General features: G+C 41.7%; 1 protein-coding gene across 1 annotated transcript; it reads right to left on the bottom strand.

Moving 5' to 3' along the window:
* Positions 1-1,627: 1,627 nt before the first annotated feature.
* On the bottom strand, positions 1,628-3,122 carry LOC122007410 (indole-3-pyruvate monooxygenase YUCCA2-like). The gene is made up of 4 exons (XM_042563277.1): positions 2,397-3,122; positions 2,066-2,314; positions 1,879-2,001; positions 1,628-1,804 (listed from the first exon to the last, which is right to left on the bottom strand). Exons 1-4 carry the CDS (start codon positions 3,120-3,122, stop codon positions 1,628-1,630), a joined length of 1,275 nt encoding a protein of 424 aa, XP_042419211.1.
* Between the last annotated feature and the right edge of the window lie 16,148 nt (positions 3,123-19,270).

The following is a 19,270-nucleotide window of genomic DNA, read 5'->3' on the forward strand; positions in this document are numbered from 1 at the left end:
TTTTTCAGCCTGTCGTGCCCACACAATCAGTGGCTACGTAGTCCCAGATTCCCTCCGAATATAATCATTTTCCGTCCCGGGGCTCGCAGTGATAGCTAGCTTCCTTCCAAAAGCAATCAGGCTGATGGATTTATGTTTAATGTTTAGGCAGAGGAATATAATTGAACGGGTCGCTAGCTAGATAGGCATGGCTTACCAAATATACGATCGAGTCGAAGTGTGATATATAGTAAAATATTGTCTTCAACTCAAACATCTGCATGCTTCCGGAGCTACTTTCCAACTTCCAAGCTGAGTCAAGTGGCTTAAATTATTATTTATAATAAGCAATAATTATCATTACGTAATTTTTAAACTTTTCGAATTAAATGGTATACTTCTGAAACCATTTTCACGATTTGCTTCATGCTAATTAAATTCCATATCTACTCACATGTAAGTATGCATGTAACTTGAACTTAGGCCCTGATTTTAACAACACTCAGGACTGTGCCCAGCCCAGGAACAAAAAAAGAAGTGGACGCCAAGCAAGGATATTCTCCGTGTTGCTCCTACTGCAATTTGCAGCTAGCTAGTCATGAGTTGATTCTGGGGCCTCACAACTCGACTCTGTTTCTTCCTGTTCACTATGATGAGTTCTTGCTCTCCACCTCCCCTGATTCCACTTGTAAAAGTTCAATGGCTTGTCCGAGCACCAAGGAATGGATCGTCCTCAACCAACAGCCAAGGAATGGAACATGAGGACACTCTGAGAGCCTTGGGATCCATTTAGTGCCACTACTCACCGCTGGGAGCTGCCCCAGGCCCCCAGCACAGAGACTGAATCTCACTAAGCTACAAGGCAAGAGACACTGCCAAAAGTGCTGCCACCTTCCAACAATAATTACGAAGCCCAGTGGCTATGATACCATGGTACTCGTGTAGGACAGATATTTAAGTACTAGCAAGTTTTTATTTTCAATGAATTATATTCAGATTGTTTTGTCAGAAAAAGAAGCAAAATTTGTTGGCATATAACTACATAGAGGAAGACAACTAACCAGTAACGAATTAAAACTACCAAGTTAACGATATTAATTATAGTATATTTTAGAGAGTGCTTAATTTTAAGTATAAACTGTTGACTTCCAGTTGATGGAGACGAATCACACGGTTTTGCTCCCATTGATGCTAAATATTTTCAATGGCGAATTCTGTCCGAGCCACATCAGTTGCCCCATTTGGTAGTACAAGAAGGAACACAGTGTCGTTGGGACCGCGCCCCACTGAGCCCACTTGCCTATGCATGCCGCCATCATCTCAATCATTCATATCCTCTGATTCCCTTCTGGACTCATCAGATTCCACACTGCATATATGTATCAGGTCGACATCAGATCTCCGCTCTCTCATCCCTATATATGTCTCATTAATTATCTAGAATACGTTAAGGATGAATATAATTGCACATTATATTTGAGATTTCCGATCGGTGGCGATGCCTGTGATCGATCTAGGAAGTGATTGGAGCTTGCCAGATTAAGTGCGCGTGGGTCACAATTTCACAAATGCAAGTCAGACAGATTAATTTGTAGATGACAGTACTTGACAAAGAAACAACCCTAATATCATCATCAGTCTGCTGATTCTACTTCTCAACCTTGTAAGATAACTCCACATCTTGAGCGATCCTCATGGCGTCGAGCGATGCCCCGACCAAGCCACGCCTCGTGAATCCAACGGCATACAGCCCGTTCGGCCCCTTCCATCCATTCGGAAAAGGTTTCCTCGGCAAACCATCCATCTCCGAGAACATATCACTCTCCTACATCACTAGATTTCTTAAAAAAACAAGAACTCGAACAATTTTATTATTATTATTTTTAAAATGTTTTATACCTTTAACCAACGAGGTACGTTACTCTTGTATCCGGTTGCGAAGATTGTCACGTCAAAATTTTCAATTCTGCCATCCACAAACTCTGCTCCTCGATCGGTAATCCGCTTAATCGCTGGCCGTACCTTATTAAATTTGCATGCACATGAATTCAAATAAATAAATAGAAAAGTAATGATCGATGATTACCTTAATGGAGCCGGATTTGATCTTAGCCAAGGTGCCGACGTCGAGGACGGGGGTCTTCCCGGTGAGCGATTTCAACTCTAGCGGCCCGAGCTTGGGCCGGTGCAGGCCGAGACTGGCCGTGTCGCCGAGCATCAGCCGGGCGACGGTGAGCAGGAAGCGGTCCACCGTCCATACCGGAAGCCATTTCAACAGCCACGTCGACAATCCAAAGGTGGACCGGCCCAGCATCTCACGTGGCAACATGTGAACCTATTTTCTCACACAAAACCACAAAACAATTTAGAAATTAGTTCGATTCAATTATAGCAAATTTAATGGACCGATGGCTCACGGTCTCCCGAACGACGATGGAAGGGATCGCATTGTGTTCGCATAGATCGAGGGCGACTTCCATGCCGGAGTTGCCACAGCCGACGACGAGGACGCGCTGCCCCCGGTAGGCCTCGCCGCTCCGATAGGCGCTGGTGTGCAGCACCGTCCCCCGGAAATCGGCCACCCCCGGGATCGCCGGCACCATCGGCTCCGCGTTCTCCCCCGTCGCCACCACCAGCCACCGGGTCGCGAACTCCTCCCCGGTGTCCGACCGGAGGCGCCAGAGGCCGGCGGAGTCGTCGCGCTCGGCTGAGATGACAGCCACGCCGAAGCGCGGGCTGAGGCCGAACTCGGCGGCGTAGGCGTCGAGGTAGGCCAGGAACTGACGCTTGGTGGGGTATAGCGGGAGGGCGGCGGGGAAGGGCATGAGGGGGAGCTCGCAGAGGTACTTGGGTAGGTGAAGGCGGAGGCGGTCGTAGGTTTTGAGCCGCCACGAGGAGGCGGCGCAGGGGGCGCGCTCGAGGATGAGGCTCTCGATGCCGCGGTTCTTGAAGCAGGCCGCGACGGCGAGCCCGGACGGGCCGGCGCCGACGATTATGGGACCGGCGAAATATAAAACCTCCTGCTTCCTCGTCGACTTAAACAAATGGCTGCTCGAGCACTCTTCTCCGTGATTGACGATGTGGGAGAAACCGCGAGAAGGTCGGAATGGTGTCTCCTCCTCCGCGCGCCATGCAATAGCCATGAACGATCTGGGTATGGAAGACATGCATGCATTGCAAGCGGATGGTTGAGGTCTTTTATAAGTAAGTCTATCTATCCGTAGAAGGATTAGTCACGTTGGAGTGCGCGGTAGGGCTTATCCATTTGTGGATATACGAAGAATAAATTTAGACTGGATTGGCTTCGCCGGAGGAAGCGGAAGAGAACTGGTAGAGCTGGGGGATGAGTGAGGGAGGCGAGTAACGACGTGGACGGCTGGCGGCTAATTTATGCTACATCCACTGCTTGACTGACCCAGCGCAACAAATTTAAAATAATATTTAAAAGTTTAAAAATAAATAAAATAACAAATTTAAATTTATTAAACGTGAGATGTGATAAATAATTATTCTTTTATATTTTTTTTAATAATTTTATTTTAATTCTGAAAAATAAAATCAGTTGCCAATGTTAACTGCTTCTCCCAACACATTTAGCAACAATAATTAATGTTAACGACTTAAAAAATCTAGATCATTCTAGAACTTGCAACTAAATAACTAACAGGTTGCAACTAACCTCCTAGATTAATGAAAAAGGCTATCTGCATCGCTTCAAAATCCTCCTCCAAAATTTTTGGGAACAAAGTGTTTTTATTGGCTCATACTTGTTAAGTGTTTTCATTGGACAATCCATTAATAGTGTGAATAATATAGTAATGAGATACAAGTGAACTAAAAAAGATTATCGATAATAAAGAAAGTAGGGAGAACTTGACTGCTGATTTTCGGAGGAGTGTTACAACTTTGTAGGAGATTTTTCGGAGCAGCACGATGAAATGAAAGTCGTAACACTTGATGTTCTGAAGCTGCTGGTCGAAGGCTGCTTTTATAGGCCCATCCGGGTGCCTGGATCCCCTCCCAGGTGAGGGCAGATCCTCTGGACCGCTTTTACGGTCCAGGAGATGGTCCCTTGACATGCATTGGTGGAATAGATGACATCCATTTATAAAATAGGTGAGGATCATTCATCCCCACTAATGCATGTCAAGGGGCCATCCCCTGGACCGTAAAAAGTGGTCCGGAGGATCCGGGCTCCTCCCAGGTGCCTAAATTGTGCTGATATGACGAGCTCTCATCGAATCTTTATCCTCAAAGTTTATCCACCTCAAGGCGAGTTAGATCGTTGACGTGGGTTCGACCAATCGACGCTCTCCAATTTAGCTTCTAGATGAATTTTTTAGTTCAGGCCCTTGGACCATCTCCGGATGCCCAAACCGCCCAAGTGTTTGGCCAGGCTCCCACTCGAGGAAACTAGTTCAAGCGCTCGGATCCCTTTTGGGCGCCCATACCACTCTTTTTTACCTTTTTCTTTTTTGCAAAAAAAAGTTAGTCCAAGCAACCAAAATATATTTATCTTGTAAAACAAAGTTAGCACAATAAGATAGTAGTATTAATTAGGCCCAAATTGACCTAAGTGGCTAAGTTGGACTAACGTCTATTGTTCCTTCAACGAGGAATGCGTCATCACTGGATCTCTCCTTTAGTTGCTTACCTTTTACTTATCAACTGCAATAGCTTGACTTGCTTTTGACCTACTAGATTTTCTCGCCAGTTGTTAGGTTCACAGACTCAACTAAACTTCGGTCAGTTATCACCTACGAACCCAACCGGACTTCCCATCAGATATCAGGTTGCTCCTTGATCTATCGAGTCCCACAGACCTAGTTGAATTTCAGCCTGATGTCAAGTTCTCCAAATCCATCAACTCCTGCACACTTGGTAAAGTAATTAAAGCACATACATGCTAACTTTAATTGACTTTTTATTTATCAAAATCTAAGTTAGATCATTAATGCAACTTGCACCAACACGCATAGATGAATATCGAGGGCTTTGGAGCTGAGAAATGTAGGATCGAGACGTGCTAGAGGGGGGCATGAATAACACTCGTGGCTTTCTCACTTTTTCGGAAAACACAGAATAACGCAGTAGAAATAAAAAGAAAGACAAAGAACAAGGACACCAAGGATTTAGTTGGTTTGGAGCCTATGACGACTCATACTCTAAGGCTTGTGATCGTTGATCACTTACGTTGGACAATTACTATAGTTTCAAAGAATCTTTACAAATAGAGAATTACAAGTGCAGAACCTAATTACAGTAATTTAAAATTATACTGACAACATGGAATTTTGAAAGTAGAGCTTTTGGTAGCCGGAGCAATGTTACAACTTCGTTGGAACATCTTTAGAGCAGTGCGCAGGAGAAAGATCATAAAGATAAGTTGTATTCTCGGATCTGCTTGAACCAGGCTTTTATGGACTGCTGAAGGCACCTTCAACCTCATAGAAGGCGCCTCCAGCTCTGATTCTACCCCAAATCTGCATTACCGATAAGCTCTGCTTTCTACGAACTTCATCTATTCAAAGGTGCCTTCAAGTGTTAATATTAGCCCGAAGAGTCAATTATGAGATGATTAGCTTATTGGGTTAATGACTTATTGGGTTAATGGTTAATCCAATTTTCTAAATCAACCCATTAACTTATTGGGTTAATGGTTAATCTAATATACTAATCCAACCCATTAAGAGATTAATGAATATTAATAGAGATTATAGATCATTAATCAAAGAAGACTAAGAGACATAAGAGGGTTAATGTCCATTAATAGAGATTAATGGATCATTAATCAAAGGAAAACCAAAAGCCAAATGACCTTTGGTATTCCTTGGATGAGTACAAAAGGTTTGTCTCATTCATTTTCATATAAGAGAATTTGTCTTCTTCCTCCTTGGCCGAATTGCCTCTTGGTCGAACCTCCATGTGTGGTTAGTACCAAAGTGGTGGTTCTTCTCCAAATCGTGAGTTAGTGAGATGGACGGAATGTGTTTATGTGGATACCGTAGAGGTGTGAACACTTGATGGCGCTAGGATCTGCATCCAAAGAAAAATTGTTGCCGGGATTGCGAAGGGCACGCAGCAAAGGTATAACCTCTCTCATAAAACTTAGTATATGATTTTCCTTCACATAGATCTTCTGAAAAGAATCTAGTTTATTTCTGCTGTGCTTCCTGTGTATTTAGTGCACTAGATCCTTACATCAAACTCATGGAAGACGACTTCTATATGGTATCTAAGGTGCCTTCAGGTACTTTAAAGGTGCCTCTGCACCACTTCCGCGCGGGCCTTCGACCAAGCCACCTGAGGCGCCTCCAACAACCTTAGAGGCACCTTTAACATTGTTGATTCGAACCTTTTGTGTGCTTTTTCAATCACTACAAGATATATTAGTCCAACATACCCTATAAAACAAAGTTAGTACGATAAAATATGAATAATAGAACTTCTTGACAGTCTCTAGACTGTCCAATTCTAACTTTCGAATTTCTCAAAAATTCTAGGTCGAACTGACGCCTACTGTTCCCTCAACGGGGAACGCGTCCTCACCTACTCCTCTCAAGAGAAATTACCTTTTGCCAGATCGGTCTTCCAGTCCATCTAAACTTTTGGTTAGCACCCGAGACGCCAGGACTTTATGCTGAATGTCTGATCCCAACCCATCCAGTCTTCGACCTGGTGTCCGCAATCCCCAGAATTTTCACCTATTGTCATCGACACTAGTATTTTGCCCAACATCCTCGACCCTCCAAGGTTTTGCCCAATCCCCCAGACCAGGACTTCAATTTCTAATCATAGTTAGGACTTTTCATAACCTAGGGTTATCTCCCCTTTAGGACCTGGGGTTATCTCCCCATAGAGTTTTCTACCTACCTAGAATCCACTAGAACTTTTGCCTAAGAACACTTTGGGCTTTCCTGCAAGCTCATTCACACTTGTTAGACAACAAGACAACTTAACTTTGAACCATTTGCTATTATCAAAACACAGGTTTGTTCATCTGGAGCTCTCTGTACCAACAATAAAGATTAGAATTTGTGAGATTAAGTTTAGGGTTGAGGCACCTCGGATGAGGTTGGAGCCACCCTCTATTGGTGTAGTTAGCACCAATGGCCAAACTCCAATTTGACGAATGACAAATGGATTAAAATTAAGTGTTATTAGAGATGGCAACGGGTTGGGTTTAAATCTGGCCTTGTATTAAACCCGTCCCATTCGGGGCGGGTTTAAACTCGGTCACACGGGTTACGGGGTAGGTCTAAATTCGTTGATCGAGCTTAGAACGAGTTCGGGATGGGTTACGAGTTTCAATGAACCCGTCCCGTATATATATATATATATATATATATATATATATATATATGCGGTGATGTTGAAGAGCCCTACCCCGCTGCTACGGTGGAGGTCAAAGTCAAGACGATCAACGAGTGGAAGGCATCGACCGGTCGGGTGAAACGTGCCCCGACCCGTCGTCGACTTCGACATAGGGAGTATTCAAACAACCGACGCTCAAGGGAGAATGACGAGCAGAAGCCGAGCCGAGCGGCCACCCCACTCAACCAGCCAGCGAGACCTGGCATCGATAGAGTTCAACTTCGGCCGAACGGCTACCCCGCTCAGCCTAACAACATACTCGACATCAGCCGAGCACGTAGACAGTGGACTTTCAGCTGAGCGGTTATTCCTCTCGGCCCTATAACAGACAACACGTGGACAGTGGAATTTCGGCCGAGCGGCTATTCTGCTCGGCCAAGCAACACACACTGCAGACTATCTTTCGACATCCTTTTGGGAGCTAGTGCTGCTGACAGGCGATATGGTCATATAGAAGATCGTACGACAGAAGCTTCCACTGTCATTTTAGAGATATGCTCGGCCTGTCAAAGTATTGTGTCAGAGACACTTTACTGACAAGTCTTTTCAGGGAAAACTTTGAGATGCGTGCTCACCTTAGGAAGCATGCATATGCGCTACCAAAGCTCTATATAAAGGGGGGGGGTCTAAGCTTTAGCGGAGGTATGCGATATTTTACTATTGCGCTGCAGTCTTCTTGTTACTCCGCTTGCTGCTTCTTCTTCTTCGCCGGAGACTGACTTGAGCGTCGGAGGGCCATCTCCAGGGACCCTTTCCCTGGCTCGACACTGACGTCAATTGTGTTATAGGTCAGAGCGAAGTCCACAAGAGGTCAGCGTGAGCGTCACATCCCCAGCATCCATCTCACCAACTTTCGAACAGAATTATATATATATATAGTTTTGAGTTGGGTCAGGGCTGGGCAGATTAAAAAAGTAGGCGGGGCAAGTTCGGGTTCATTTTTTTCTAGCGGAACGAGTTCTGGGATTGTTCAAACCAAGCCAAAACCCATCTCATTGCCATCCCTATGTGTTATATATATCTAACCTTGTTACCACGTGTGCAAGAATTGATGAATTTAGAGGACTTGACACTAGGTTGAAGTCCATTTATGTCTGAGAACCTAATAATTGGCTTGAAGTCTAGATAGGCTAAGAAGTGACTCAATACCTGGCAAAAAATTTAGCTAGGTCTGTGAGACCTGACAGTTGATCGAAGTTCAATTGGATCTGCGAACCTGACAACTGACGAGAAAATCTGATGGGTCATAAGATGACTCAAGAAACTACAAATGGTAATTGAGGTAAGTTACTGGAGAAGAGAGATCCAGTGAGGATGTCCCAGTGGGACTATATATGTAGTATAGAAGGCGATAGAGGGGGAGGGGTGAATTAGACTCGTGTCTTTTTCACTTTTTGAAAAACACTCGCGTAAAGAGTAGTACCCGAATAAAAAAAAGAGATGCAAAATAAGCAACACGCTAATAAATCCAAGTTTTACTTGATTCGGAGCTTATGACAACTCCTACTCCAAGGTTCGCATGTGAGAGTATTTTCATTGGGCAATCAATAGTTAATCGAAAAATTACAAAAATAAATTTACAATTTAAGTACAATTAACTTTGAAATTAAACAATACCGATGACTTAGAAGCAGATCCTGAATGTAGTTGTTGTCGGAGCAGCTTTCGAGCGTCGCATAGACCTTTTTGGAGCAGTGCGTAGAAGCGGAAGATGTTTGAAATGATGTGTTGAAGCTGTTGGTCGAAGTCTCCTTTTATAGCCCCATTCGAGCGCTTGCGCCTGGATCCCCTCCTGGGAGCTTGGACTATGTTGACATGACGAGTTCTCGTCGAAACTTCATCATCGAAGTTTATCCACATCTGGACCTCCGAACGACTGGACCGCTGATGTGGGTGAGTCAGTCGTTGTGCTCCAGCATAGTGTACCGATGAGTTTTAGCTATCGGGGCGCCTGGAGCAATTCTGGGCACTTGTACATGCACCCGGGTGCCTGGCCAAGCACCCATCGAAGGGCGTTCCTTCATCGAAATATGCCTGGGTGTTTGGAGCAACTTCAGGTGCCCCGGATTGCCAAGATCACATGGATCGCTCTGATCTCCCAGGTGCCTGGCCAGGCATCTGGCCAGGGCCACTCTTTTGTCGAAGTATGCCCAGCGCTTGGAGCAACTTCGGGTGCCTGGACCCTCTCCGGGCGCTTGGACCAACATTTTTATAAGCTTCTTTCTGAAAAATAGAGTTAGTTTAGGCAATAATATATGAAGTAAAAATAATATCTGGATAGCCTCTGGACTGTCTGCTCCTGACTTTGAGTTTCACTAAAACTCTATGTCGAACCGACGCCTACTATTTCCTCTTCGAGAAACGCACCCTCACCTACTTCTCTCAAGAGATATTACCTGTTGCCAGATCGATTCTCTAGACAGTCTGAATTTTTGCTCAGGATCCGAGACATTAGGGTACTTCGTGTTGGACGTCCAATCCCTAACCTGTCCAGTCTTCCGCAGGTGTCTGCGACCTCCAAGACTTTCACCTAGCGTCCTCGAACCTAGGATTTTGTCTAATGTAGGGATGTAAATGAACCGAACCGAGTCGAACAGTATTAGGCTCGAGCTCAGCTCGTTTAAGTTATATTCGGGCTCGAGTTCGGCTCGAGCTCGAATCGAGCTTTTATCATAAGGCTCGAGCTCGGCTCGTTTTAGAATTATCAAGCTCGCGAACAGTTTGAGCTCGGCTCGTTATTAGCTCGATTATCAAAGTTAACGAGCCTAACTCGTTAAGCGAGCTCGGGCTCATTTAGAGCTCATTTTTTGGGCTCGTTTTAGAGCTCATTTTTTTGGCTCATTTTAAAGCTCATTTTAAGGCTCGATTTAGAGCTTTTTTTGCTCGCGAGCCTATAAACGAACTGTTGGGGTTGGAAGGTTGCAAACATAGTCCCATATTAGAAACACATGGGAAAGATCATGGGTTTATAAGAAAAAAGATATCTCCATTGGCATGAGGCCTTTTGGGGAGAGTCCAAGAGCAAAACCATGAGGGCTTAAGCCCAAAGTGGACAATATCATGAAACTGTGGAGATATCTAAATTCTTTTCGATCCTACAATTGGTATCAGAGCCTGGACTGCCAGAAGGTTTAACCGCCGATTGTGCACAAGAGCTATGATCTGATTGAACCATGTGGGTACAATATTTACCTCGAACAAAGAAAGGGGAGCTCCTATGTTCGGATCAAGAGGACCAGACACCAGGCAGGAAGTCCTAGTAGGTCGAGTGGACCGAGGGGCAGGAAGACCTGGTGGGTCGAGGATCGGACGTGAGAAGCCTATGGTCCTTTGTTTGAGGGGGGGATTGTTGGGGTTGCAAGGTTGCAAACATAGTCCCATATTGGAAACACATGGGAAAGATCATGGGTTTATAAGAGAAAAGATATCTCCATTGGCATGAGGCCTTTTGGGGAGAGCCCAAGAGCAAAACCATGAGGGCTTAAGCCCAAAGTGGACAATATCATGAAACTGTGGAGATATCTAAATTCTTTTCGATCCTACACGAACATGTTCGCGAGCTCACGAGCCGAATATCCTTAAGCTCAAGCTCGGCTCGATAAAACTGTCGAGCTCGAGCTCGTCTCGATAAGATAAACGAACGAACTCGAACGAGCTTTTTACCGAATCGAGCTCCGAATAGCTCGCGAACCGTTTGGTTCATTTACATCCCTAGCCTAGTGTCCTCGACCCGCCAAGATTTTATCAGTCCTCCGGACCAGAACTTCGTTGCCTAGCCGCAGCTAGGACTTCCCACTTGCCTAGCCTCAACTAGGACTTTCCTTGGCCTAAGATCACTTAGAACTTTCTTGCACGGTTAACTTGTTAGAACAACAAGAAACCTTAAATTTGAATCCTTTACCATAATCAAAACTTAGATTCAATCATCTGGTTCTTCCTGCACCAACACTATAGGCATGGTCCAACTTAGAGCTATTTGGGAAGTCTAAGCTGAGACCATGATTAGATCTTAGTCTTGGGAAAACGGAATCTAACTCATAAATTAATCATATTTTTAATGTGCTAACTTTGTTTTGTAAGATAATTTTTGTTACTTGGACTAATGTGTTTTGTAAGGAATCAAATATGCAAAGTGACTGAAAAAGAGGCTCCAGGCGCCGGGACACAGTCCAGGCGCCCAGAGTTGGTCCAAGCGCCTGGGGAGGGGCCAAACGGGTGACTAACCAAGTTGAGGTGATGCACGCTGATTGGCCAACCTACGTCACAGTTCGAGTGCCTAGATCGGTCCGGATGCCAAGAGAAGGATAAACTTTTAGTGATAGAGTTTCGTTGAGGAGTCTCCACGTCAGCAACCCAGGGGCCTTAGTGTGGTCCAAGCGCCCGGAGGAGGATAAGTCAGTGAAGTCCTAGACCCTGTTGGAGGCGCCCAGGGGTAGTCTAGGTGCTCAGAAAGGGTCTATATAAAGGATTTCGACCATAGGCTTCAGATCCGACTTTTGTTCTTACGCGCTGCTCCAAAAAACTCTCCATGACATTGAAAAGCTACTCCGACAACCAATACTCAAACTTATATTTTACTTGTTGTCAGTACATTTTAGTTTATTACATTGTACTTAAATTCTTACAATCTTTTTGAGCTTATAGTGATGGCCCAATGAAAGTATTCAACGAGTGCAGGCCTTAAAGTATGAGTCGTCGAATGCTCCGAACCAAATAAATTAAACTAGTGTTAGCGCATGTCTCTTTGTGTTCTCATTTCTTTCTTTTCCACTGCGTTGTTTTAACTCGTATTTTTGAAAAAGCGATGAACGTTATTCACCCTCTCTAACGTCTTTTCAAGCCTACACCCTCAACACTCCTTAAAAGCCATGTTTGGCTAGCAACTTGAACATAACTGACACACAAGCTCTTACGACCATTTTGTTGCTATGACTTTGCATTGCTACCGTGTTACTATTCAACGAATTCTAACTATTGCCAGTAGACTGACAACAACACACAAGCGCTTCAACTTCAATATCATCATGTTCGGTAACATTTAATTACAAGTCATTTACTTTACTATTTTAAAGGAAGTGTAGGGTGTTACACTGTTCTATTATTATTCTTTATACTTGATTACTCTACCGGGAGTTTATCGGTAGAGGATTTTGATAGATCGAATGGGTGCGATAGAGGGGGGGGGTGAATATCGCTTTCTTTAAAACTTTTCTTTTTCTTTTAAATCAGAATCGTGTAGCGGAAAGTAAAAAGGGAGATAGGTTCATTTACTTCGTTCAGAGCCTAGCTCGACTCCTACTCGAAGGCCCGCGGTCCTTGACCGCACCGATAGTCAATCATTATAACCCTTCTTTCCGAAATCTTCGGAAAGAAGCAGATCGTACAGATACAAGAAGTATAAGATAGTAACAACCCTACTATCTTATTTAATTTTAAGTGCAATACAAAAAATTATATTGACAATAGTATGCGTAGGCTGTAGCTTGGTCGGTACTTCCAGACGGAGTGACTTGCTGAGTTGATGAAGATGTGTAGCACAATCCGTGTGCGAAGAAGCACTTTTTAGATATTCAGTAGTGTTATCTGGCCGCAAACTTTGAGCCTCCTTTTATAGGTGTACTGGACGTTCGGTCGACCGATCCCACTGTTCGGTCAACTGAACCCGCTCCCTTTCTTCCCGACTGGAGTTTGACGCTGACTCAATCTTTTGCATTTACTAATCATAAAGGGTTCGGTCGACCGATCCAACTTTTTGGTCGACCGAACAGCTTCCTTCCTTGTTCGTCGTGATTTGCCGAGATCAATAGTTAATGCACCATTAATGTTGATTGGTTCGGTCGACTGATCCCTATGTTCGGTCGATCGATCCGCTTCTTTTCCTTTGCTGCTGATCGATACTGATGAACTAATGTTAAGTCATCATGGTCCGGTCGACCGATAATACTGTTCGTTCGACCGATAAATGTTTGATCGGACTCTGATCTATTTTGACCTGATCTGAAAACTGTATTGATTTTGCCTTGTTCAGTCGACCGATCCAGTCGGACCTACAAAACAGTGTTAGACAATAAACCTGCAAAATGGATGTTAGCACAACAATAATAATGCATGAGTAATATTAGACAGTAATACTGTCTTGATCTCAACTTGAAAACCTTCCCGGTTTCTTCAGTTGGATCAGCGACCTTAGGTTGTTCCTTTCAGGAACCTGACCTCATTGTTGCTCCCCCAGTTGTTTACCTCAACTTACCTGCCAAACATGATCCTCCAGACATGTTTGGACTTTGCCTGCTCAGTGTCTGATCACCTGATCCACTAAGACCTTTCCTACAATACTATATTAGCCAACAGCAATAATAGTAATACAGAATATAATGGTAAACCTAATCCTAGATTTACCGAGATCCACTGGTCCGGTGGACCGTGCGCGGTCGACCGAAAACCGTCCGATCAACTTTGCTTGGAGTTCACTCCTCCAAGACTTCTCGTTACCTAAGGTTACCACCCCCTAGAATTTTCTCCACCTAACTTCACTCACCAAGACTCAGTATTCGGCTTCCCAGGGATCAAGTCCTCCAAACTATCCACCTGACTTCCACGATATACCCAGATTTCTCTTGCCTTAGTATTCAGCTACCCAGGGATCAGGTCCTTCAGACCTATCCACCTGCTTCCACGATATACCAAGATTTCCCTTGCATAGCTTCCAACTAGGGCGTCCCTTGCCTAGCCTATAACTAGGACTTCCTTAGATCAAGATCCATACTTAAACATATTTGTCTGATATTAAAACCTTGAAGGTCGATTGCATCAACAGATTTTAGTGGATTATCCATCGATAGGTCCAAGGGGCCTGAGTCTTAGAGTAGGAGTCGTCGAAGGTTTTGATATAACTATCCACATTTTATTTTTTTTAATTCTGATGTGCATTTTGTTCATAAAACTGATAAAAGAATGAGTTTTATTTTAATACATGTGATTAATCCCCCCCTCACGCGCTCATCAATCCTACATTTTTGTGCTGGTCTTAAAAAGACCAGCACCAATGAGACCAACACCAGTGTTATGTTGGCTGGTGTTGGTTTCAAAGTAACATGGTGTTGGTGTGGTGCTAGTCTTTAAAGATCAGTACCAATGTGGTGTCCACTGGTGTTGTTTCAAATCAGTATTGGTGCTAGTTTTGAAGACTAGTACCAACGTTATGTTGGCTGGTGCTGGTTTGAAACCAGCAATGGTGCTAACTAGTGTTGGTTTTAAATTATCGTGAAGACCAGCACCAACGTAGTACTAGCTAGTGCTAGTTTTAACTAGCATTGTGTTGGTCTCGTGTGGTCGGTACGAGGAGGGTGAATTGCCCTATTAAAAAAGTCAACACTTTCTTTTGCTTTTTGAATTTAGTAAAGACAAACAAATATTCGTTAATCAAATAAACATAAAAATTAGTAATTAGAGACCAGACTGATTTACTTGGTTTGTAATAAGAAGATTGCTAGTCTAAGACTTTGAAAGCTCTGCTAAAAATCTTCTTCTGGCGAAATAGCCTCTTACAGGAATTAAGTACAGAAAAGACTAGGAAAGTAGAAAACAGAATTTAGAAGTTCATATTAGAGTGTTGTTATAAATGAAGATAGGGGTGTAATCGAGCCGAGCCGAGCCGAACTCTTGAATGTTTGAGCTTGACTTTTTTATAATCGAACTGAGCTCGAGCTTTATTTAACGAATATATTCATGGCTCATGAGCTTATTCGAACTTTTATCGAGTTTAAACGAGTTTAATAAATATAAATCATAAATTTAAATATTCATTAAAAACTAAATTATATATTTAGAGAAAATTATAATAATATTATTAAAATTTATAATTTTATTCTAATAAATAAATTTAATATATTTGTCCATATTTTTCATAAGTAGAGTGTAAAATCTATAAATTCAATATCAAAACTATTATTTTGTTATTTAAAAGTTGCTTAATGAGCTTAACGAACGTGTTCACGAGCTAACGAGCCGAATATTGCGAAACTTGAGCTTGGTTTGTTTATCTTAACGAGCCTCATTAAACGAGCTCAAACGAGCTTTTATCGAATCGAGCTTCAAATAGCTTACAAGCGGCTTGGTTCATTTACACCCCTAAATGAAGAGGACTCTAGTCGAATTAGCCGTTTTGCTGACATGGCATCTTCGGGCACCTGGACTTGGTCCGGGCGCCCCTAGCAGTGCACTTTATCTGCTCGCAACGACTATGCAACGGTTTGAGAATAAAACTTTATCCTCGCTCGGGCGCCTAGACCCGACCCAAGCGCCTGGAGTGTTGTTGACATGGACATACGACGACATTTGTTGCAACGAGTCACCAGGGCGCCCCTGCTGCACCAGGGGAGTCCAAGCGCCCGGATCCTGTCAGGCGCCTAGTCAAGTCAACATAGTGTTGACTTGTCCGGTCTTCCTCTTTGGTCACTTGGGTGATTCTTCGGCTATCCAGAGTTGAGCTCACCTGAATCCAATTCTGACCTTCTCTCCTCAAGCAGTCTTCCGCTTTAGCTTCTCGTCCTTTGGAAGAGTCATGCGTATCCTTCTCGTCTACCGGTGTACTCTTTCGCAACATCTCGTTTCTCGGATGCACTAAGCCCGTCAACTCGCTTTCCGTGTCATCCTTCTCGCTAGTTGTGTCTCCCGCTCGACTTTTTGTGTTCCTAAATTCCTGCACACTTAGATACAAGGATCAAATACAACATGACCTAACTTAACCCGATTAATCACTGTTAGTACCCCGGGGTAGTTTTGATGTGGTCAACCAAGTTCAGTTAGGTCCTGTTGTATTTGATCATTGTGTCTAAGTGTGCAGGAGTTTAAGAACACAAGAAGTCGAGCAGAAGACGCAACTAGTGAGAAGGATGACACAGGAAGGGAGTCGATGGGCTTGGTGCATCTGAAGGACAAGATGCTGCGGAAGAGTATATCGGCGGACGAGAAGGACGTGCGTGACAGTTCAAGGGACGAGAAACAAGAGAGGAAGGTTGCTCGAGGAAAAGGTCGGAGTTAGGTTCGGGTGAGCTCAATTCCGGACGGTCGGAACATCACCCAAGCGAGTGGAACAAAAATGGTTAACAAGAAAAGTTAATCATTTTTGGATGAACAGTGTTGAATGCGCCTTCCATAAGCAGTACAAGGCGTCTTCAAAAGCTTAAAGGCGCCTTCAATGAATAATATCAGCCTAAAGTAATCGTTTGTTATCGTTGAGTTGTGAATAAAACTTTATCCACTTGAAGGCACCTTGAACTCTTTTGAAGGTGTCTTCCACCCACGAATTTGATTTTTCCAAAGCTATAAAAAGGCCTATGGAGATAGGAAATATTCAAGAACTTGAACAACAAGTATTGTACACTTTCTTAGTTTTTCTTTTAAGCTATCAATTTCTGTAAGAGGCTTCTCCGCCTGCAATAAACGAGAATTTTAGTAGAGCTTTTTTCAACGCATTAGATTAACAATCACTTAACAACCACATAAATTGTAACCAAGTAAATCAAAGTGCCCTCTTATTTTCTTTTATTTAGTCGTTCAATTAATTCATTATTATTACCGTGCTACCAATCAAAAGAACGAGAAGGAGTTATTTTTTTTAGATAATTCACCCCCTCTTGTCGGCCCCATTGGGCCAACAATCACATCCAAAATAAAAAAAAATGGTTGGATGTCGCTATCCATTCCTTAGGATAAATTATACTGGGTATATAATATATATTTTGAAAAAAAAATAGCAAACTGTTTTTTTTCTAATTGAATTGATTTCGTTTTGTGTGTTAGAAAAATTCATCAATCGGTTTCGACCAAAACTGGCTGATTGACTTAGAGATTTCAAATGAAATGAAATTTGTTCCTATGTATTTGTCTAGTTCTTCTAATTGTAAAAATACTATTAAATATCAATTTGATCCAATATATTAAGAGTAATAATTTTTTAAATATGAATATGTCCAAAAAATTAATCCATGCTCAAAAAGTTACTGTTGCTAATATATTAGGTCAAATTGATATTAGATAGTATTTTTACAATCAAAAGAACTATACGAACACATAAAAATTGGTTTTATGTAATTTCGAGATCTCTAGGTCCATCATCCAATTTTGTCAGAAATTGACTGATGGACCTAAAGACCTCAAAATAACATGAAATTAGTTTCTATGTGTTTGTCTAGTTCTTTTGACTATAAAAATACTATCAAATATCAATTTAATCAAATATATTGAGAGTAGTGATTTTTTGAATACGAATTAATTGTTTAGATATATTAGTATTTTAAAAATCACTTCTCTCAATATATCGAGTCAAATTGATATTTGAGAGCATCAATATAATTATAAAAATTAGAAAAACTCCATCAACCGATTTTGACTGAATAAACCTAAATTAGTTTTATTTAGGTTTATTCAACTATAGTTTTTTAAAAAAATACTATTCTTAATATAATTTAATATCATTATGAGATCTCTAAATCTATTAATTAGTTTTCGGTTAAAATCGACTTATGAATTTTTCTAATAGAAATAAATTGATTCGGAAAAAAACATGGGTCGCTTTTAGGGTCGGTGATTTAGATATTTTGGAAAGCTATAAAGTTTATTTTGTTTCTGTTTATAAAATTTCAAAATTCTACTAATTAAAAACCTATGCAAATTTTGAAAAATCAATTTCCTCGATAAGCAAAGTAATGATTTATTTATATTTTCACCATTTAAATTCAACAAATTAAATCTAATTCCCAATCAAATCGGCCTATACGATGATCCAATTTAATATTATTCTGGGCCTTTGGCCTATGGCTTTAAAACAATTGTACGTAGCCTCCGATACTGGCATTTTGCACAGCTCAATAAGAGGTTTAATTTAATCATGGATGGTAATGAAGGAATTAAAGGTGCTGTTATGCAGAAATAAGGGGTTTACCTTCAATTTTTTTTTCCTTATGATGCTTTGCTCAATTAATTTTATCCCTAGATTTATTGTTTTCCATTTTACACCTTTACTTTACCTAAGCGTTTGTAATCAAAACAAGAAGAAAAAACAAGAGAAAAAGTAGGGAGCTGAAATGAAGAAAAGAAAAACATTTTAAAATAAAATAAAATTAATTCTACAAAAAAAAAAAAAGGAAAAGAACTAGGAAATAAAAAAGAGAGGAAGGAGGATGTGTTTTCCACAGTCTAATCTAACTATTAATTTCCACACTAATTATGCCTTCACCCAAGCAAATTGCAAAGGAAATTTGTAATTCCTTGTGAAAATTTACGTGATCAACGCAGCAATTAGTGGATACGATGGAGGAGAACTAAGTCACTTTAAATTAAAGGGATTGAAGGGCACGAATGGCAGTTTTTGTCCGAGCGATTCCCCGAATCACGGCGCAAATGATCATAATATTCACATGAAATTAAAAACCAATAATAATAATTAGCGTAAAAGTAACACGTATTATTAAAAGACTAATGATACATAAAGTAAAAAAATCTTAGGTAAAAATTCAAGTAGACATATAAATATATTGGTCCACTATATTTTTATTTTCTGTGGATCTTATTTTTTTTATGCGTATGAGCCTTTTACTAAGATTTTACTCTATGCATATTGATCAGTCTGAATGAAAAAAAAAAAAAAAAGTTGGAAAATCGAGAATGTGCGAGGACTTCAATCTTATAAAATAAAATTAAAATTAGGAAAGGAGTTCTTAGTGTTGACCTTTCGATATTCAAGTCAGAATTAAGAGAAAAGAAAATGAGTATTTGAAAAATAGATCAATCTTGCCTTTCCTCATACTTGATGTATCCTTTGATATCTTTCTTAGTGAACGTTCATCTGCCCTAATGATATTAATTATTTGAGGAAGATTTCTTTATCTTAACTTTCGTGCATGAATGATAGATA

Source organism: Zingiber officinale, chromosome 7B (genome assembly GCF_018446385.1).
Source record: "Zingiber officinale cultivar Zhangliang chromosome 7B, Zo_v1.1, whole genome shotgun sequence".
Classification (NCBI taxonomy): Eukaryota; Viridiplantae; Streptophyta; class Magnoliopsida; order Zingiberales; family Zingiberaceae; genus Zingiber; species Zingiber officinale.